The sequence below is a fragment of the Macaca thibetana genome, chromosome 3 (genome assembly GCF_024542745.1).
Source record: "Macaca thibetana thibetana isolate TM-01 chromosome 3, ASM2454274v1, whole genome shotgun sequence".
In the NCBI taxonomy this organism is placed as follows: Eukaryota; Metazoa; Chordata; class Mammalia; order Primates; family Cercopithecidae; genus Macaca; species Macaca thibetana.
The window spans coordinates 136,591,949-136,613,419 of NC_065580.1; the positions used below are offsets into that span (position 1 = coordinate 136,591,949).

General features: G+C 50.1%; 3 protein-coding genes across 6 annotated transcripts in view; 1 reads left to right on the forward strand and 2 right to left on the reverse strand.

Annotated features, from left to right (window-relative positions):
• Positions 1–21,471, forward strand: part of ABHD11 (abhydrolase domain containing 11) — a 997,569-nt gene that overhangs the window by 322,533 nt on the left and 653,565 nt on the right. The gene's annotated exons all lie outside the window — the stretch shown is intronic.
• Positions 1–21,471, reverse strand: part of GTF2IRD1 (GTF2I repeat domain containing 1) — a 228,559-nt gene that overhangs the window by 203,645 nt on the left and 3,443 nt on the right. The gene's annotated exons all lie outside the window — the stretch shown is intronic.
• Positions 1–21,471, reverse strand: part of CLIP2 (CAP-Gly domain containing linker protein 2) — a 113,056-nt gene that overhangs the window by 8,439 nt on the left and 83,146 nt on the right. For all 4 annotated transcript variants that reach the window (XM_050783647.1, XM_050783644.1, XM_050783646.1 and 1 more), the window contains 4 exons: positions 20,374–21,309; positions 15,743–15,800; positions 9,935–10,018; positions 6,916–7,072 (listed from right to left, as the gene is read on the reverse strand). In XM_050783647.1, coding sequence (XP_050639604.1) covers positions 6,916–7,072; positions 9,935–10,018; positions 15,743–15,800; positions 20,374–21,309 — 1,235 coding nt within the window. The remainder of the gene's footprint in view (positions 1–6,915; positions 7,073–9,934; positions 10,019–15,742; positions 15,801–20,373; positions 21,310–21,471) is intronic.

Genomic DNA, 21,471 nt, shown 5'->3' on the forward strand with positions numbered 1-21,471 from the left:
GGCCACAGTAGACACAATTCAACCAAGCCCAAGAGGGGCCAGGATTTGGGGTTGGGATAGTCTTGAGGACTTGACTTTTCCTAGAATACTGTTTAAAGTTGTTCTGGGGGGAGTGCAAAGCACGGTGGCTCACGCCTGTAATCCCAGAATTTTGGGAGGCTGAGGTGGGCAGATCATTTGAGTTCAGGAGTTTGAGACAGTCTGGCCAACATGGTGAAACCCCATCTCTACTAAAAATACAAAAATTAGCCAGTGGTCGTGGTGGGAGCCTGTAATCTCAGCTACTTGGGCAACTGAGGCAGGAGAATCACTTGAACCTGGAAGGTGGAGGTTGCAGTGAGCCAAGATCGTGCCACTGCACTCCAGCCTGGGCGACAGAGCAAGACTGTCTCAAAAAAAATAAATAAATAATACTTTTTTTAAAGAAAAGACAATATATTTGTTTAATTAAAACACACACACACACATACACACACACCAACACCCACATAGAACCCCAAAACATTTACCCAATAAATCTCATGAGGCAAGACATTTTATCTTTGTTTTAAAAATAGAGACAGGGTCTTGCTATGTTTCCCAGGCTCATCTCAAACTCCTGGCCTCAAGTGATCCTCCCGCCTTAGCTTCCCAAAGTGCTGGGATTACAGGTATGAGCCACCATCCCTGGCCGGTAAGACATTTTAAATACCTGATGTCAAATAGGTTTTATTTCCCATGTCACCTCTTTTTTTTTTTTTTTTTTTTGAGACGGAGTCTCGCTCTGTCGCCCAGGCTGGAGTGCAGTGGCCGGATCTCAGCTCACTGCAAGCTCCGCCCCCCGGGTTTACGCCATTCTCCTGCCTCAGCCTCCCGAGTAGCTGGGACTACAGGCGCCCGCCACCTCGCCCGGCTAGTTTTTTGTATTTTTTTAGTAGAGATGGGGTTTCACCATGTTAGCCAGGATAGTCTCGATCTCCTGACCTCGTGATCCGCCCCTCTCGGCCTCCCAAAGTGCTGGGATTACAGGCTTGAGCCACCGCGCCCGGCCCCATGTCACCTCTTAATCAACTGACAGGAGCTACCTGGAGTACTATGATGAGAATGGTTCTGCAGCCACATTTGGGGTCTGCAGGAAATAGTGCAGTGATTGATTGGTAATGCCTGCCATGGGCACAGGCAGGAGCACACACACCCCTGTGCCCCAGCCTTTTCCCTTGTCTGCAACTACTACAGAGGGGAAAACTCCCTTACTAGGTGGCCACAGGTAGAGAACAGAGGAAATCTGCTGGCATGGCTCCCTTACCTTTCCTCTTCCTTCCTGCTATGATGTATGACGTGATGGCTGGAACTTCAGCAGCCACCTTGCAACCATGAGGCAAGGAGTACTCCTAAAGTGTTGGCACTGAGATCTTAAGCTCCTGAACCAACTGCTAGTCACAGCTACCTCCAGATTTCTTGTTATGTAAGAAAAGGAAATCTCTACTAGTTTAATCTGCTGTTTGATGGATGTGACATCACTGTCAACAAAGCATTCCTAGCTGATCTCCCACCTCCATCCTAAGCACTGCAGGAGTGTGGAGGAGCCCACAGTGGCCTGTATCGATCAAGAAAGGCTTCCAGGAAGAGGTGACAATGTGCTAAGCCTTGAAGAGTGGACTGGACTTAGCAAAATGACCAAAAAGAAGGTGTCTCTGGCCGGGCATGGTGGCTCACGCCTGTAATCCCAGCACTTTGGGAGGCTGAGGACAGATCACCTGAGGTCAGGAGTTTGAGACCAGCCTGGCCAACATAGTAAAACTCCGTCTCTACTAAAAATACAAAAATTAGCTGGGTGTGGTAGTGCATGCCTGTAATCCCAGCACTTTGGGAGGCCAAGGCGGGCAGATTACTTGAGGTCAGGAGTCAAGACTAGCCTGTCAACATGGTGAAACCCTGTCTCTACTAAAAATACAAGCCGGGCGTGGTGGCGCATGCCTGTATGCCTGTAATTCCAGCTACTTGGGAGGCTGGGGCAGGAGAATTGCTTGAACCCCGGAGGCAGAGATTGCACTGAGCTAAGATCACGCCACTGCACTCCAGTCTGGGTCACAGAACAAGACTCCGTCTCAAAAGAAGAAGAAGAAGAAAAAAGAAGGAAGAATCTCATAACTGATGAGAGCTGAAGGATGGAAGGAAGCCGTTGACAGCAGGGAGATGGGCAAGAGGCCAGGCTCTGGGAAAGAGGAAATGTGGCTTCAGATGACAGGGAAAATTCATAGACAACGGATGAAGACTCAAAACTCCAAGAAGTTCTATCGGGACTCAGCGGAGGGGCATCCTGTGGCTGAGACAGGGCAGAAAGCTTCCTCGGAGAAGGTGAGACCAGGCTGGGCACCAAGAATAACTTATCCACTTACGATGGGGGACAGAGGAGGGAAGGCAGCCCTGGAACCCTGGCCAGGGGCCTGGTTGGTTTGTTCCTACTGGAAAAGGCACAAGTGGCATCTGCAGAGGGCGGTGTTGTTCTGGAAAATCCGTAGATTGCCTCATCGCATCTGTTTCCCCCCTGGGCAGGGCTACAGTTTCTAGAAAGGTGCTAGATTTGTAGCAAATGTAGCTAGAGCAACTCCTACTCTGTACAGAAGGAAAGGAGATAGCGTTTCTTCTTTTACAAAAGGATGTCTGTGCTTCTAAGAGATTCCTTTAACTTGGGTTGAAGTGCAAATGCTGGGCCCGCGCGGTGGCTCACGCCTGTACTCCCAGCACTTTGGGAGACAGAGGCAGGCAAATCACTAGAGGTTAGGAGTTGGAGACCAGCCTGGCCAACATAGTGAAACCCTGTCCTTACTAAAAATTAGCTGGGCGTGGTGGCGGGCGCCTGTAATCCCAGCTACTTGCGAGGCTGAGGCAGGAGAATCGCTTGAACCCAGGAGGTGCAGGTTGTGGTGACCTGAGATCGCGTCACTGCACTCCAGCCTGGGTGACAAAGTAAGACTCCGCCTCAAAAGAAGAAAAAAAAAAAAGCAAATGCTTACAGGGGCTGGGGGACCCTGTCTAGGAATTGGGAGTAAGAAAAATAATGAAGGGAAAGTGGGGCCTCCCCAGGAGACTCAGGGGGCCCATGCCCATCAGAAGGGGGCAGGGGCTCCCAACTATGATGGGGTGACCGCCATGCTGGAAGTCTGCCCTGTGCTGGCAGGTCTTGTCATTATTTTTTTAATTTTATTTATTATTATTATTTTTCTTTTCTTTTTGAGACGGAGTCTCGCTCTGTCGCCCAGGCTGGAGTGCAGTGGCGCGATCTCGGCTCACTGCAAGCTCCGCCTCCTGGGTTCATGCCATTCTCCTGCCTCAGCCTCCTGAGTAGCTGGGACTACAGGCGCCGCCACCACGCCCGGCTAGTTTTTTGTATTTTTAGTAGAGACAGGGTTTCACCGTGTTAGCCAGGATGGTCTCCATCTCCTGACCTCGTGATCCACCTGCCTCGGCCTCCCAAAGTGCTGGAATTACAGGTGTGAGCCACCACGCCCGGCCAATTTATTATTATTATTATTATTATTATTATTATTATTGAGACAGAGTTTCACTCTTGTTGCCCAGGCTAGAGTGCAATGGCACGACCTTGGCTCACTACAACCTCCACCTCCTAAGTTCAAGCGATTTTCCTGCCTCAAATAGCTGGGATTACAGGCGTGCTTCACCACACCTGGCTAATTTTTGTATTTTTAGTAGATATGGAGTTTCACCATCTTGGCCAGGCTGGTCTCGAACTCCTGACCTCAGGTGATCCACCTGCCTCAGTCTCCCAAAGTGCAGGGATTACAGGCGTGAGCCACCGCACTCGGCCTTTTATTTACTACTTTTTGAGACAGGGTCTCACTCTGTCACCCCGTCTGTGGTGTGATCATGGCTCACTGAGCCTTGACCTCCTGGGCCCAAGTAATCCTACTACTGCAGCCTCCCGAGTAGCTGGGACCACGGGCGTGTGCTCCACGCCCAGCTATTTTTCTTTTCTTTTTTTTTTTTTTAGAGATGGGGTCTTGCTATGTTGCCCAGGCTGGTCTTGAACTCCTGAGCTCCAGTGATCCTCCAGTCTCCGCCTCCCAAAGTGCTGAGATTTCAGGTGTGAGCCACCATGCCTGGCCAGATCTTCCCATTTTTTAAGGGAATGTGGAGAAATCTGGAGTTTTTGTAATATCTGATTTTTATTTTATTTAATTAACTTTTTTTTTTCTTTTTTTTTTTTTTTTGAGACAGAGTCTCACTCTGTCGCGCAGGCTGGAGTGCAGTGGCACAATCTCAACTCACTGCAACCTCCGCCTCCCAGGTTCAAGTGACTGTCCTGCGTCAGCCTTCTGAGTAGCTGGGACTACAGGTGTGTACCATTATGCCTGGCTAATTTTTGTATTTTTAGTAAAGATGGGGTTTCACCATGTTGACCAGGCTGGTCTCAAGCTCCTGAGCTCAAGTGATCTGCCCACCTTGGCATCCCAGAGTGCTGGGATTACAGGAGTGAAGCACCATGCCCAACCTCATCTTCTGATTTTTAAATGTTAGTCTAATTTCTTTTTTTTTTTTTTTTTTTTTTTTTGAGACGGAGTCTCGCTCTGTCACCCAGGCTGGAGTGCAGTGACCGGATCTCAGCTCACTGCAAGGTCCTCCTCTCGGGTTCACGCCATTCTCCTGCCTCCGCCTCCTGAGTAGCTGGGACTACAGGCACCCGCCACTTCGCCCGGCTAGTTTTTTTTGTATTTTTTAGTAGAGACGGGGTTTCACCGTGTTAGCCAGGATGGTCTCGATCTCCTGACCTCGTGATCCACCCGTCTCGGCCTCCCAAAGTGCTGGGATTACAGGCTTGAGCCACCGCGCCCAGCCTAGTCTAATTTCTTAAAGGCTCATAGGGACCACACAAACCATGTCTATAGACTGAATCTAGCTCATTGGATGCTAAAGTGTGGTCTGGGGAAATCCCAGTGGATCTCTTAAGACCTTTTCAAGGGATCTATGGCTCAAAACTGTTTTCATAATAATAATAAAGCTATTTTCATTACTTCTCTTCAGAGTATGATAGGTTTTCCCTGGGGCTAGTAGACATACTAACCATGATCTGAAAAGGATATTCAAATACTCCTTTCTTTTCTAACTACGTATCTATGTAAGGTCAGATTTTTAGAATATAGTTCAACCAAAAGAGCAAATTGCAAAGATGGAACATGGAAAAAGATGCAAGAATCTAGTTTCTCTTTTTAAGCCCAATATTCAAGGATTTTGCAAAAATTTAAAATAATGCCACTCTTCCCAGTAAATATTTTTTGTTTTGGAAAATAGTTACTTTTTTTTTTTTTGAGATGGAGTCTCACTCTGTCGCCCAGGCTGGAGTGCAATGGTGTAATCTCGGCTCACTGCAAGCTCCGCCTCCCGGGTTCAAGCGATTCTCCTGCCTCAGCCTCCCAAGTAGCTGGGATTACAGGCACACGCCACCATGCCCGGCTAATGTTTTGTATTTTCAGTAGAGACGGGGTTTTGCCATGTTGGGCAGGCTGGTCTTGAACTCCTGACCTCAGGTGATCTGCCCACCTCGACCTCCCAAAGTGCTGGGATTACAGGCGTGAGCCACCCCACCCCGGCCAGAAAATAGTTACTTTTTATCAAAAGCATGCTACTTATGTTACATGCAATTGGCTTATTATTTTATTTTTTGAGACAGGGTCTTACTGCCACTGCCCAGTCTGGAGTGCAGTAGCCAGACCTTGGCTCACTGCAGCTTCGACTTCCCACCTAAGGTGATCCTCTCACCTCAAGCTCCTGAGTAGCTGGGATTACAGGTGTGTGCTACCATGCCCAGCTAAATTTTGTATTTTGGGTAGAGACGGGGTTTTACCAGGCTGGTCTCCAACTTCTTGGCTCAAGTGATCCTCCTGCCTCAGCCTTCTAAAGTGCTGGGATTACAGGAGTGAGCCACCATGCCCGGCCTCGCTTCTTATTTTAAGATGGATTCGTATCTCACAATTTTTCAGTCTTAATTCTAATGTGGTAAATATAGAATAAACAAAAGCTCTTTGGGGATCCTCAATAATTTTTAGGAGTTTAAAGGGGTCCTTGAGACCAAACATTTTGGGAGGCATTAATCTTTTCTTTCTTTCTTTTGTTTAAGAGATAGGGTTTTTTGCTCTATCGCCCCAGCCGGAGTGCAGTGGTGTGACATAGCTCCCTGCAGCCTGGAACTCCTGGGCTCAAGAGATCATCCTACCTCAGCCTCCCAAGTAGTTAAGACCACTGGTGCAAAACACCAGGCTTGGCAAAAAACAAACAAACAAACAAACAAAAACTTTATTATAATTATTTTTTTGAGATGGAGTCTTGCTCTGTCACCCAGGCTGGAATGCAGTGGCACGATCGCAGCTCACTGCAGCCTCCTCCTCTCGGGTTCAAGGAATTCTCATGCCCTACAGGCACACACCACTACACCCAGCTAATTTATGTATTTTTAGTAGAAACGGGGTTTCACCATTTTGGCCAGGCTGGTCTTAAACCCCTGACCTCAGGTGATCTGGCTGCCATGGCCTCCCAAAGTGCTGGGATTACAGGCATGAGCCACTGCACCCAGCTTAATTTTTTTTTTTTTTAGAGAGATGGGGTCTCACCATGTTGCCCAGGCTGGTCTTGAACTCCTGGGCTCAATCCTCCTGACTCAGGCTCCCAAAGTGCTGGGATTACAGGCATGAGCCACTGTGCCTGGCCCTACTCTTTTCTGCATGCTCTGCTTGGAGAACCGTGTGGCGGCTTTGGAGACTTTGTCGCAGCTTAGAGGAGAACAGGGTGATTGCTGGTGATCAGCCACCCGGCCCACTAGCTTTGCCCCTCTCTGCCCCGAGATAACATGAGCTAATGTCAAGAAGTGGAGCAAAGGCCAGGCACACAGGGAGGACCCAGCCGGCCCCACGGTCGCCTCACCGCTCCTTCCGCAGCAGCTCCTGGCTGATGAGAACCAGCTGGCCCGAGGCATCGTGAGTCTTCCGGGACACAGTCTCCAGCTCCGCCTCCAGGCGCCGCTTCTCCTTCAGGAGGGCGTCCACCTTCTTCTCGCCCGACTTACACTTGCTCTCCAGTGCTGGGGTCAGCCGGCAGGGAAGGGAGGAAGAGGATTGGGAACACGTGAGCTTCTGTCCCATCCAAGGGCAAAGCCCTGGGCAGGATGCTGATTCTCCCAGGGGATGAAGGTGACATACGCCACTGCATAGTTTTGAGGGCTTTTTTTTTTTTTAGAGATAGGGTCTTGCTCTGTCACCCAGACTGGAGTGCAGTGGCACAATCATAGCTCATTGCAGCCTCCAACTCCTAGGCTCAAGTCATCCTCCTGACTCAGCCTCCTGAGTAGCTGGGACCACAGGAGTGCACCACCATACCTGGCAGAGGTTTTTTTGCAGACAAAGTCTCACTCTGTCACACAGGCTGGAATGCAGTGGTGCAATCTTGGCTCACTACAACTTCCGCCTCCTAGGTTCAAGCAATTTTCCTGCCTCAACCTCCCAAGTAGCTGGGATTACAGCCATGCACCACCACACCTGGCTAATTTTTGTGTATTTATTAGAGATGGGGTTTCGCCATGTTGGCCAGGCTGGTCTTGAACTCCTGCGCTCAAACAATCCACTGGACTCAGCCTCCCAAAGTGCTGGAATTACAGATGTGAGCCACTATGCCCGGTCAAATTTTTTTTTTTTGAGATGGAATCTTGCTGTTGTCGGCCCGGAAGTGCAACGGCACCATCTTGGCTCACTACAACCTCTGCCTCCCGGGTTCCAGCAATTATCCTGCCTCAGCCTCCTGAGTAGCTAAGATTGCAGGCACCCACTACCACGCCTGGCTAATTTTTTTTTTTCCTGACGGAGTCTCATTCTGCCACCAGGCTGGCTGCAGTGGCACAATCTCTACTTACTGCAACACCTACCTCCCAGATTCAAGTGACTCTCCTGCCTCAGCCTCCCGAGTAGCTGGGATTACAGGCATGCGCCACCATGCTCAGCTAATTTTTTTTGTATTTTTAGTAGAGATGGGGTTTCACCATGTTGGCCAGGCTGGTCTCGAACTCCTCACCTCAGGTGATCCACCTGCCTCGGCCTCCCAAAGTGCTGGGATTATAGATGTGAGCCACCATGCCCAGGCCCGGCCAAAATTTGTATGTTTTGTAGAAATGAGGCCTCACCATGTTTCATAGGCTGGTCTCGAACCCCTGGCCTCAAGCAATCCTCCCTCCTCAGTCTCCCAAAGTGCTGGGATTACAGGTATGAGCACTGTGCATGGCCTCCACTGCATAATTTTAAAAGCACCATTGGTCTCAATTGTCCCTACAAGGCAGGTGGCAAGGGGCCTGAGAGAACAGGTACAATAAACAGATCAGTCCTCACCAAGCACAGCAGCCGCTTGGGCTCCTGGTGTGGGAAGCGGGACCACACATGTGTGTTTATGTTGTCGCCTGGATGAGGAAAAGCTTCACTTTCACCGTGACCTTGGAGGAGTCTGAGGTCCACTGACCTTTTTTGGGACCAATTCTGCCTTGTACTGGGGGATGGACAGAAGTGAGGGTGGCAGCCATTTCTGAGAAGGGGGGCTGTCTCATGCCCACCACCACTGGCATTCTGATGAACAAGAAGCAGGGCCATGGGCTGGGCGTGATGGCTCACGCCTGTAATCTCAGCACTTTGGGAGGCCGAGGTGGGCGGATCACAAGGTCAGGAGATCGAGAACATCCTGGCTAACACGGTGAAATCCCGTCTCTACCAAAAACACAAAAAAATTAGCCGGGCGTGGTGGCGGGCGCCTGTAGTCCCAGCTACTCAGGAGGCTGAGGCAGGAGAATGGCATGAACCCGGGAGGCAGAGCTTGCAGTGAGCCGAGATGGCGCCACTGCACTCCAGCCTGGGCGACAGAGCGAGACTCCGTCTCAAAAAAAAAAAAAAAAAAAATTAGCCGGGCATGGTGGTGCGTGCCTGTAACCCCAGCTACTCAGGAGGCTGAGGCAGGAGAGTTGCTTGAACCTGGGAAGTGGAGGTTTCAGTGAACTGAGATGCACCACTGCACTCCAGCCTGGGTGACAGAGTGCGACCCTGTCTCAAAAACAAAAACAGAAAAAGAGAGAGGGAGAAACCAGAAAGTCTTCAGGATCAGAAAGAGGGAACCCGGGATAGAATTTCAGGGTGCAGAGAACACAGAGCGGGCTCTGGGGACAGAATCTGGCAGGGAGGCATTATAGGATGGACTGCGTGTGGGCCACTCACTGCTCCCCAGGTACATGTCTGTCTGGTGCAGGTGACCTGGCCCTAGCCTTTTTCTTTCTTTCTTTCTGCTCCTCTCCTCTCCTTTCTCCTCTCCTCTCCTTTCTCCTTTCCTCTCCTTTCTCCTTTCCTCTCCTTTCTCCTTTCCTCTCCTTTCTCCTTTCTTCTCCTTCCTTCCTTCCTCCTTTCCCTCCCTCCCTCCCTCCCTCCCTCCCTTCCTTCCTTCCTTCCTTCCTTCCTTCCTTCCTTCCTTCCTTCCTTCCTTCCATCCCATCCATCCATCCAAAGGAGTCTCACTCTGTTGCCCAGGCTGGAGTGCAGTGGCGCCATCTCGGCTCACTGGGAGCTCCGCCTCCCAGGTTCAAGCGAATCTCCTGCCTCAGCCTCCCGAGTAGCTGGGATTACAGGTGAGAGCCACCACACCCAGCTAATTTTTGTATTTTTAGTAGAGATGGGGTTTCACCATGTTGGCCACGCTGGTCTTGAACTCCTGACCTCAGGTGATCTGCTCGCTTCAGCCTCCCAAAGTGCTGGGATTACAGGCATGAGCCACCACGCCCGGCCAGCCCTTTTCTTCTCAAAGCAGAGTCGGGGAGGGGACCCTGAGCCAGGCACTGACCCACTCCACACTCAATTGGCAACTGAAGTGGCACGGCCCCAGTGAAAGCCCCCCGCATCTGCCCTGCGGGAGGGAGACTTACCACTTACTTGGGCCCTGAGCATCTCCGTCTGGGAGGTCAAGGCTGTCACCTCTTTGTCCCTCTTGTTCAGCTTGTCCTGCAGGCCTAGGGGAGAGAGGAGAGACGAGAAGCATCAATGATCCTGGACCAAAGCAGCAGTGGGCAGGGCTGTGGCTCTCCCATAGGAGCTCTGTGACGGGGTCACACTTGGCCTCCAGGGTCCAAGTTCTTCCTCACTGCAGCCGTCTCGCTGGGTAACCCACCCTGGAGAAAAGGACCTGACACTGGCCGGGCATGGTGGCTCATGCCTGTAATACCAGCATTTTGGGAGGCTGAGGTCGGCGGATCACCTGAGGTCAGGGGTTCAAGACCAACATGGTAAAACCGCGTCTCTACTAAAAATACAGAAATTAGCTGGGCGTGGTGGCAGGTGCCAGTAATACCAGCTATTAGGGAGGCTGAGGCAGGAGAATCGTTTGAATCTGGGAGGCAGAGGATGCAGTGAGCCGAGATAGCGCCATTGCATTCCAGCCTGGACAGAGCAAGACTTGGTTTCAAAAAGAAAAAAAAAAAAAAAGAGGCCAGGCATGGTGGCTCACGTCTGTAATCCCAGCACTTTGGGAGGCCGAGGTGGGCAGATCACCTGAGGTTGGGAGTTCAAGACCAGCCTGACCAACATGGAGAAACCTCATCTCTACTAAAAATACAAAATTAGCCGGGCGTGGTGGCACATGCCTGTAATCCCAGCTACTTGGGAGGCTGGGGCAGGAGAATCGCTTGAACTTGGGAGGCAGAGGTTGCGGTGAGCCGAGATCGCACCATTGCACTCCAGCCTGGACAACAAGAGCGAAACTCTGTCTCAAAAAAAAGAAGAGGACCCGACACTATGGTCTTAGATAACCTGTCACAGCCTTAGTCCACTCAAGTGAAAAACAGGGAAAACAATAACAGTGTCCTAGGTCACCAGTCATGTGTATTCAAGCCTGGGTGCTCCTCACAGCCATAAATGACAGAACGGATGCCAAGTACCTGGAAACATCTCCACCTTCTGCAAGTTAATTTATAAAGGGAATGTAATACCACTAAAAATACTAACACGATTTTAACTTTTTTTTTTTTTTTTTTTTGAGACAGGTTCTCATTCTGTTGCTCAGGCTGGAGTGGAGTGATGCAATCATAGCTCACTGTAGCCTCAACTCCCTGGGTTCAAGTGATCCTCCTGCCTCAGCCTCCCGAGTAGCTGGGACCACAGGCATGTGCCACCACATCTGGCTAATTTTTTATTTTTATTTTTTTATTTTTTTATTTTTTGGAGACAGAGTCTCACTCTCTCACCCAGGCTGGGGTGCAGTGACGCCATCTCGGCTCACTGCAACCTCCACCACTCAGGTTCAAGAAATTTCTCCTGCCTCAGCCTCCTGAGTAGCTGGGATTACAGGCATGCATCGCCACACCCAGCTAACTTTTTTTTTTTTTGTATTTTTCGTAGAGACAGGGTTTCACCGTGTCCTCCAGGCTGGACGTGAACTTTTGACCTCAAGTGATCCGCCCACCTCGGCCTCCCAAAGTGCTGGGATTATAGGCGTGAGTCACCGTGCCCAGCCTAACTGTTTATTTTTTGAAGAGACAAGGTCTCACTATGTTTCCCAGGCTGGTGTTGAAGTCCTAGGCTCAAGTGATCCTCCTGCCTCGGCCTCCTAAAGTCCTGGGATTACAGTGTGAGCCACTGCGCCCAGCCTGATTTTAAATTTTGGTGGAACTAGATGTGCCGATTCTAAGTCACTTGTTAAAATGAGCAAGAACACCCAAAAGAGTTTGGCAGTTTCTCAAAAATTTAAACATGGAATTACCATATGAGGCCAGGTGCGGTGGCTCACGCCTGTTATCCCAACACTTTGGGAGGCCGAGGCAGGTGGATTGCTTGAGGCCAGGAGTTCAAGACCAGTCTGGCCAACATGGCAAAACCCCATCTCTACTAAAAATACAAAAATTAGCCAGGCATGGTGGCACGTACCTGTAATCCCAGCTACTCAGGAGACTGAGGCAGGAGAATTGCTTGAACCTGGGAGGCGGAGGTTGCAGTGAGCTGAGATTGCACCACTGCACTCCAGCCTGGGTGACAGAGTGAGACTCCGTCTCAAGAAAAAAAAAGAAATCTCATATGACCTAGCATTCTACTCTCCTAGGTATATACCCCAAAGCACTGAAAACAAGTACATGCACACCTATGTTCTTAGCAGCATTGTTCACAATAGCTAAAGGGTAGAAACAACCCAAATGCCCATCAACTGAGAAATGGATCAACAAAATATGGTATGTCCATACAGTGGAATATCACTTGGTCATGAAAAAGAATGAAGTTCTTTTTCATTTTGTTTTGTTTTGTCATTGTTGTTGGGTTTTTGTTGTTGTTGTTGTTGTTGTTTTGAGATGAAGTTTGGCTCTTGTTGCCGAGGCTGGAGTACAGTGGCACGATCTCGGCTCACCGCAACCTCCGCCTCCCAGGTTCAAGCGATTCTCCTGCCTCAGCCTCCCTAGTAGCTGGGATTACAGGCATGTGCCACCACGCCTGGCTAATTTTGTATTTTTAGTAGAGATGGGGTTTCTCCATGTTGGTCAGGCTGGTCTCAAACTCCCAACCCCAGGTAATCCACCCGCCTCAGCCTCCCAAAGTGCTGGAATTATAGGTGTGAGTCACCGCACCCGGCATTGTTGTTGTTTTTTGAGATGGAGTCTCACTCTGTCACGCAGGCAAGAGTGCAGTGGTGCAATTTCAGCTCACTGCAACCTCTGCCTCCCAGGTTCAAGTGATTCTCTCTGCCTCAGCCTCCTGCGTAGCTGGGACTACAGGTGCACACCACCATGCCCAGCTAATTTTTGTATTTTTAGTAGAAACAGGGTTTCACGATGTTGACCAGGCTGGTCTCAAACTCCTGATATGAAATGTTCCAAATAGATAAATCCACAGAGATAGAAAGTAAATTAGTGGTTGTGATGGGCTGGGGAGAGAGTAGGATGGAGAAGCACTGCCAATGGGTGTGGGTTCTCCTTTTGGGGTGATGAGAATGTTTGTTTTTTCTTTATTTCTTTTTCTTTTCTTTTGTAGAGATGGGGTTTCTCCATGTTGTCCAGGCTGGTCTTGAACTCCTGACTTCAAGCAATTCTCCTGCCCGGGCCTCCCAAAGTGCTGGGATTACAGGTGTGAGCCACTGCATCCAGGCCATGAGAATGTTTTGGAAACCAGATAGAAGTGCTGGGTGTACTACATTGTTGACTGCACTAAATGCCATTGACGTATTTGCTTTAAAATGGCTGATTGTATGCTATGTTAATTTTTTTCATTTGTTAATTTTATAACAAACCTGCACATGTCATGTCTATTTTATGTTAATTTCAGCTTAATTTTTAAACAATAGCCAAGAGAATTTTGATAAAGCAGAGAAGAACAAGCCATGCCAGAAATTACAACATAGACAAAGCTTGACTAATTAAAACATTATAGAATTGGCACATAAAGAGAATAACAAGTCATTGGAATGGAACAAAAGTCCAGAAATAGAGTCAATTACATAAGTGAATTTAAAGACGATAAGGTTAGTAATTCCAATCAGTGAGGGCTGGGGGGAGAAAATGACCATTTTCAAAAATAGTGTTGGGATAAGTAGGTATTTCTTTGGGAAAAAATAAAAATGCATCCTTAGCTCACACCTTATATAAGGATGAATTATAGATGGATCAGAGATTTCAGCATAGAAAATAGGACAAAAAAGTACCAGAATAAAGCACTGGATACATTTTTAAAACTAAAAAAGAATTTCTTTCTTTTTTTTTTTTTTGTGACAGGGTCTCACTCTGTCGCTCAAGCTGGAGTGCAGTAGCATGATCATAGCTCACTGCAGCCTCCACTTCCTGGGCTCAAGCGATCCTCCCGCCTCACCTTCCCAAGTACCTGGGACTATAGCTGCATGCCACCATACCTGGCTAATATTTTTGGGGGGTATTTTTTGTAGAGGCAGAGTCTCACTATGTTGCCCAGGCTGGTCTTGAACTCCTGGGTTCAAGCAATTCTCCTACCTCAGCCTCCCAAAGTGCTGGGATTACAAGTGTGAGCCACTGTACCTGGCCTGATTTTTAAAATATCTGCATGGCCAACACCACCATAACAAAAAAGTCAAAAAGCAAATGACAAAGTAGGGGAATGTTTGCAATGTCATACATAAAGAGCTTCTGAAAATCAGCAAAAAGATCAATAACCCAATCAGAAAAAATGGTCAAAAGACACAAATAGAAATGCAAATAGAAGCCAGGTGTGGTGGCTTATGCCTGTAATCCCAGCACTTTGGGAGGCTGAGGCAGGCAGATCATGAGGTCAAGAGTATAAGACCAGCCTGGCCAACATAGTGAAATTCTGTCTCTACAAAAAAAAAAAAAAAAAAATTAGCAGGGCATGGTGGCATGCGCCTGTAGTCCCAGCTACTTGGGAGGCTGAGGCAGGAGAATCACTTGAACCTGGGAGGTGGAGGTTGTGGTGAGTGGAGATTGCATCACTGCACTCCAGCCTGGGCAACAGAGTGAGACTCCATCTTAAAAAAAAAAAATGCAAATAGAAATACCTCTTAACTTCATCCATGTAAGAGAAAGGTGAGTTGAAGTTACATCAGATAACACCTTTTATGTTTCAGATTGGCAAAGATCACAAAGTCTGATCAAATGTTTTGTTGATGGAGTTTGAGGGGAAACAGGCTTTCAGCCACAGCTGGTGGGAGTTAAAATTGGTTGAGCCCAATGGAAGTCAAAGTAATTTACTACAGTGGTGTTTGTAATTGACCAAGGCTGGAAACAATCTACCATCTTTGTAATTGACCAAGACTGGAAACAATCTGTGATTGTTACCGGAAACCAGCTAAATACACAATGGTACCTCCACACAATGGAATATTCTGTACCCTGTAAAAGAATGTACTACTGATAAGGAACCCTCTCCAAGATACATTGTTAAATGGAATAAATCAAGGAGCTGAAAGAATGGAAGGTATGGTACCATTTGTGTCACTTGGTTGCTCGTACCTGCATAAAATATTTCTGGAAAGGGGATATAAAGAAGCTAACACTGCACCTTCAGGGAGGGAAGAATAGAGAACGGAGAATACTTTGCCATATGCCCTTTGAACCATTTGAAGTTTAGACCTGTTTTTAAAGTTTAAACCGGCTGGGCATGGTGGCTCATGCCTGTAATCCCAGCACTTTGGGAGGCCAAGGCGGGCAGATCATGAGGTCAGGAAATCGAGACCACCCTGGTCAACATGGTGAAACCCTGTCTCTACTAAAAATACAAAAATTAGCTGGGTGTGGTGGCGCACGCCTGTAATCCCAGCTACTCGGGAGGCTGAGGCAGGAGAATCGCTTGAACCAGGTAGTTGGAGGTTGCAGTGAACTGAGATTGCACCACTGCACTCCAGCCTAGCGACAGAGTGAGACTCCATCTAAAATAAATAAATAAATAGATAAAAATAAAGTATAAACTAAATAAATAAAAATAAAGTATAAATCAAACAAATAATAAGATTCGATATTCCATGAAGGTTAATATTCCATTAAAGGTTTAAAAAAAACAAAAACAAAAAAGACAGCAACTTGGGAGGCTGGTGCGATGCCTATCCCTCTGTAAACTGGCCTCCTCCCTTGCAGGAGGACATAGCTCACTGCACACAGGAGTTAACTCTCACCAAACGGCAGATGATGCAAACCAAAATGTGACCCAGCAGAAAGGCAGAGCCCGCCAGCCTCTTCCCAGAGCCCAGAGTCCCGCCCGGCCCGGCGGCCACTCACCCTCCACAGTTTCCTTCGTCCTGATCGTCTCCTCTGAAATGTCATTCGACTCAATCATCTGCAAAAAGAGCCCCTGTAAGGGGGATGCTCGCCTTTGCCCCTTGGCCCCAGCCCCAGCCAGTACAGCAAGCACACCTGCAGTTTGCACGCCCTGCCCCTACAAAGGGGGACCTCAGTGACGGACTCAGGGACTTGCTGCGGTGGCAGGGAGTGCAGACATCCTCAGTCTGACCTCCCTGACAACAGAGGACCCCCACTCTGCACTCAGCTCCGCTGAAGGCTGCTCGTGCAGCTTATACATGAATACCTCCTACCCTTGCTTTGTTGAAAATGTTTATTATATTAAACAGATGGCTCCTTCCCTGCGACGCCTACAGAAATTTGTCCTGGGAATTCGTTTCTCTGTCTCCGAGACAAGACTTCCGGACTCAGTTTCCCATCCATCAAACAAATATTGGCTGCTTTGGGTTAGTGTGTGCACAGTGTGCTTGGGGCCACCTCCTGGAGGGACTTCATTAAATGCTAGCTTCTTTCTCTCCAACATTTCTTTTTAATAATAAACTCAGAGGCCAAAGAAGAAAAGACCGATTAAAAAAAAAAAAAAATCAACCTGGCACACATCACTATGACAAAAGTCAAAACACAACCAGTAGGCTCCCTGCCACTCTTGGCAGGAGTTTCCAGTCTCCTGCCCAGGCTGGCTGTCCTCTGAGCCAGCCAGAGTCTGCCACTGCAGATCAGGGCAGCACAGAGCTGAGTAGGCAGTCATCTCCATCATCCTGCCCCTCATACTTCTGTTCATACATCCCAAGTCCCATTTGAGTCTCAATTAGTTGTAATGAACTAAGCCCCTTGGATCATAATTTATATACGATGCAGTAATGAGGAACACTCTCAATTTTTTTTTTTTTTTTTTTTTTTTTTTTTTTGAGATGGAGTCTCACCCTGATGTCCAGGCTAGAGTGCAGTGGCTCAATCTCGGCTCACTGTAACCTTCGCTTCCCGGGTTCAAGCGATTCTCCTGCCTCAGCCTCCTGAGTAGCTGGGATTACAGGCGCCCGCCACCACGCCCAGCTAATTTTTGTGGTTTTTAAAAATTTTATTATTATTTTTTGAGAAGGAGTCTCACTCTGTCGCCCAGGCTGGAGTGCAGTGGTATGATCTCGGCTCACTGCAACTTCTGCCTCCTAGATTGTGAAGCAATTCTCCTGCCTCAGCCTCCTGAGTAGCTGGGACTACAGGCACCCGCCACCACACCTGGCTAACTTTTTGTATTTTTAGTAGAGACGGGGTTTCACTATGTTGGCCAGGTTGGTCTCAAACTCCTGACCTCGTGATCTGCCCGCCTTGGCCTCCCAAAGTGCTGGGATTACAGGCGTGAGCCACCATGCCCGGCCACTAAAATAATTTTTTAAATTCCCATATTTACTACATGGACCAAAAATGCAGTTGTCCTTAGACCTAAACCTCTGAACGTGGGGACATATGCATTTAGACTGAAGCCCCAGTGTGTATAGAAAATCAACAGATGGGCTTTCATTTTTTCCAGACGGAGTCTCCCTCTGTTGCCCAGGCCAGAGTGCAGTGGCACGATCTCGGCTCACTGCAACCTCCACCTCCGGGGTTCAAGCCATCCTGGTGCCTCAGCCTCCTGAGTAGCTGGGATTACAGCTGTGAGCCACCGCACCTGGCCAATAGATGGGCTTTCTGAGGTCACTACTACTCCTTGGCCCAAGGGCACCTGTGAGTGAAGGGCAGTGGCTGGGGGAGGCGTCCTCAGGCCTCTGTCCCCCATGCTCTGTGGAATCACAGCAGCCTCAAACCTCCCTGCTCAGGGAATTCAGTTCCTGAGTTGCAGGCTGTTTCTGCCTGCCCTGAGCAGCTAATCAGGCCATGTGCACATAAGCTAATTTGGGTTTCTTCCTTTCCTTTCAGCCCAGGATCCTGGGAGAGCAATTGCTTAAGAAAAAAAAAAAATTCCCCCCCTGGGAGAAGGGGCAGGAAGGCTGTTGCAATGGACCTCAAGGCATGATGCAGAAAGATTTCCTTTTAGACAAAAAGCACCCTGGAATCAGAAGTCCTGAGAACTTATTGCCCACATGCTACATTCCGGGTTTTTTTGTTTGTTTATTTTCTTTTTTTTTTTTTTGAGACAGAGTCTCGCTCTGTCACCCAGGCTGGAGTGCAGTGGCCGGATCTCAGCTCACTGCAAGCTCCGCCTCCCGGGTTTACGCCATTCTCCTGCCTCAGCCTCCCGAGCAGCTGGGACTACAGGTGCCCGCCACCACACCAGCTAATTTTTTTATTTTTTAATAGAGACAGGATTTTGCCCTGTTAGCCAGGATGGTCTCGATCTCCTGACCTCGTGATCCGCCCGTCTCGGTCTCCCAAAGTGCTGGGATTACAGGCTTGAGCCACCGCGCCCGGCTGGAGTGCAGTGGTACAATCATAGCTCACTGCAGCCTCAAATCCCTAGGCTCAAGTGATCCTCTTGCCTCAGCCTCCAGTGTAGCTGGGGACTACAGGTACACTACCACTGTACTTGGCTAATTTTTTATTTTTGTAGGGATGGGGTCTAACTGTGTTTTCCAGGCTGGTCTCAAACTCCTGGCCTGAAGCAATCCTCCTGCCTCAGCCTCTTGAAATGCTGGGATTATAGGTGTGAGCCACCACACCCGGCCCTAAATTCTGGTTTGAATATACATGAGGGTGGCCAGGTGCAGTACCTCCTCCCTGTAATCCCAGCACTTTGGGAGGCAAAGGCAGGCAGATGGCTTGAGCCTAGGAGTTCGAGACCAGCCTGGGCAACATGGTGAAACCCCGTCTCTACAAAAACTATAAAAATTAGCTGGGTATGGTGGGGCACACTTGTGGTCCCAGTGACTTGGGAGGCTGAAGTGGGAGGCTCGCTCAAACCTGGGAGGTTGAGACTGCAGTGAGCCATGATCATGCCACTGCACTGCAACCTGGGAGACAGAGCAAGAACCTGTCTCAAAAACAAAACCAAAAAAAGCCAGGAATGGTGGCTCACGCCTGTAATCCCAGCACTTTGGGAGGCTGAGGAGGGTGGATCACCCGAAGTCAGGAGTTTGAGACCAACGTGGACTACATGGCAAAACCCCGTCTCTACTAAAAATATAAAAATTAGCTGGGCGTGGTGGTGCACACCTGTAATTGCAGCTACTTGGGAGGCTGAGACAGGAGAATTGCTTGAACCTGGGAGGCGGAGGTTGCAGTGAGCCGAGATCACACCACTGCACTCCAGCCCGGGCGACAAGAGTGAAACTCTATCTCAAAAATAAAAATAAAAATAGGCCGGGCGCGGTGGCTCAAGCCTGTAATCCCAGCACTTTGGGAGGCCGAGGCGGGCGGATCACAAGGTCAGGAGATCGAGACCACAGTGAAACCCCGTCTCTACTAAAAATACAAAAAATTAGCCGGGCGCGGTGGCGGGCGCCTGTAGTCCTAGCTACTCAGGAGGCTGAGGCAGGAGAATGGCGTGAACCCAGGAGGCGGAGCTTGCAGTGAGCCGAGATAGCGCCACTGCACTCCAGCCTGGGCAACAGCGTGAGACTCCGTCTCAAAAAAAAAAAATAAATAATAAATAAATAAAAAAAAATAAAATAAATAAAAGTAAAAATAATGTATGTGGGGGAACTGGAAACTCAACAATCCCTGAGTACAATTTGCATACAGGCAAGAGTCCGCTGCTAGCCATCCCTCCTATGAATTCATTCCTGTCATCTTGGGTACCCTCTGTCAGCCCCACAGGCAGTGGGGTTGGAGATCTCTGCCACTGAGCGGCTGGGGATCTGGGAAAGTCTTGGTTTGCTCACCTGTGAAATGCAGCCAGTATCAATCTAAGGGTGTTAAGGTGAAATGGAGTCACACAGGGCCTGCACAAGATGTGGTACACAGAGCCACTCAAAAGGCCCTTCCTGGCCCTGGTGGAGTGGGCACAGCCCACCTGGGTGTTGACCTCCTCAGAGGGGCTGGGAGGATGGGTTCAGCTGAAGGAAGAAGGGGCAGATGCTTAAGGAATTTCTAGATTTGGAACAAAATTGACATTGATGACAGCGACCTCTTTAGGGCCACCCCCTCTAGCCTTCCAGACCCCACTCTGGGAACTCCCACATTCTGGGGAAGTACTTGTTGGCACCGTTGCTAAAGTCTCGTTAGGACTGGCAGAAAGGGGGCTGCCGCTGGTTCCCCAGGTGAGCTTCTGAGTTGGAGATGGGGGGGATGGGCAGAATTTCCCTTCAGGTCTGTGCCAGCCCCAGGGCACAGGGTCTGAGGTCCCGGGTCCCAGGAGCCCTGCACCCTAAGACATGTGTGGGTAAATCAAAGCCCATTTTCTGCACCATCTCTCCATCGCTCTAGGCCTGCTCTGTCGGGGGGACGCAGCCAGGTCAGCTCAGACCAGCTTCGGTTCTCCCTGGTCACCGGGGCGTGCTGCCCCTCTAACAGAGGGCCAAGGAGCTCCTTGGCCAGGTGACCCCTTCCTTGACTGACCCAGGCATGCTCTCAGGGACAAGGGAAATGGCTTCCTGGGCTATATAACAGAAGTCAGCAAACGCCCAAGCCCTCCCCAGCCCGATCCTCCCACCCCAGCAGGACAGGCAGGTGCCTACGTGGGTGTGCTGGGAAGAGCACAGGGCCTCCACAGCCTGGAGTCTGTTCTCAGCCACCAGGAGCTTCTCCCGCAACCTCTCGGCCTCCTGTTTGCTCTGGGCTTCTGCCCGCTGCAGCCGCTCGTAGTCCAGCATCTTCTTCTCCGCCAGCGAGATCTGCTCCTTGAGGAACTCGATGGCCTGCGCCTGGCCCCGGTACTCCACGTCCAGCTTTTCCAGCTCGTGCACGCGCAGCTCGGCATCCCGGCGCTGGTCCTGGGCCTCCTGCAGCTCCAACCGGTGCTGGCTGGCTTGCACCTCCAACTGGGCCCGCCAGTGCCGCTGCAGCCCGGCCAGCTCCTCCTGGGCCTCCTGCAGCTTCTCCCGCAGGGCCTCCTTCTCCTTCACGTGCACGGCGGTCTCCAGGTCATGCTTGGCCTGCAAGTTACCCAGCTCCAGCTGGTGCTCCATCTTGATACCCTCCATCACCGCCTTCAGCTCGCCGATCTCCTTCTGCTGGGCGCCTGGGCCCGAGTTCAGGGTGGCTTTGAGGTCCTCCAGGGACTTCTGGTGGTCCGAGGCCAGCGAGTCCAGTTTGGATTTCCAGTTGTCCATGAGCCCCATGTTCTCGCTGGTGGCCTGCTGAACCTTGTCCTTCAGGCCTGCCACCTCCTGTGCGTACTTCTCGTTGGCTGCGCGGAGCTTGTCCACCTCCGCCTGGTAGGCCTTTAGGGCCTTCTCGTATTTATCCCGCAGCACCCCGCTCTCCCTCTGGTGCTCCTTGCTGGCCGAGAGCAGGCGCTCCCGCAGCCGCAGGGTCTCGGCCGCATCGGGGTGGTCGGGGGGCGGGGGGCCTGAGTGCAACAGGCACTGCTGGAGCTCCTCGATCTCACCGCGGCGCAGGGTGAGCTCCTCCTCCAGCTGCAGCACCCGAGACTTCTCCGCCACTGTGGTCAGCTGCGGGGAGAGAGGGAGGCAGGGATCAGAGGGCTGGCTGGCTGGTTGGAAGGTGAGGAGGGCACAATGGTGGGGATCGGGGTGCCTCCACTAGAGGACACCAACCCCAGCAGGTGGTCATGGGAAGGGAAAGGCCCCCACTCCCTCCTATGGGCTGGACAT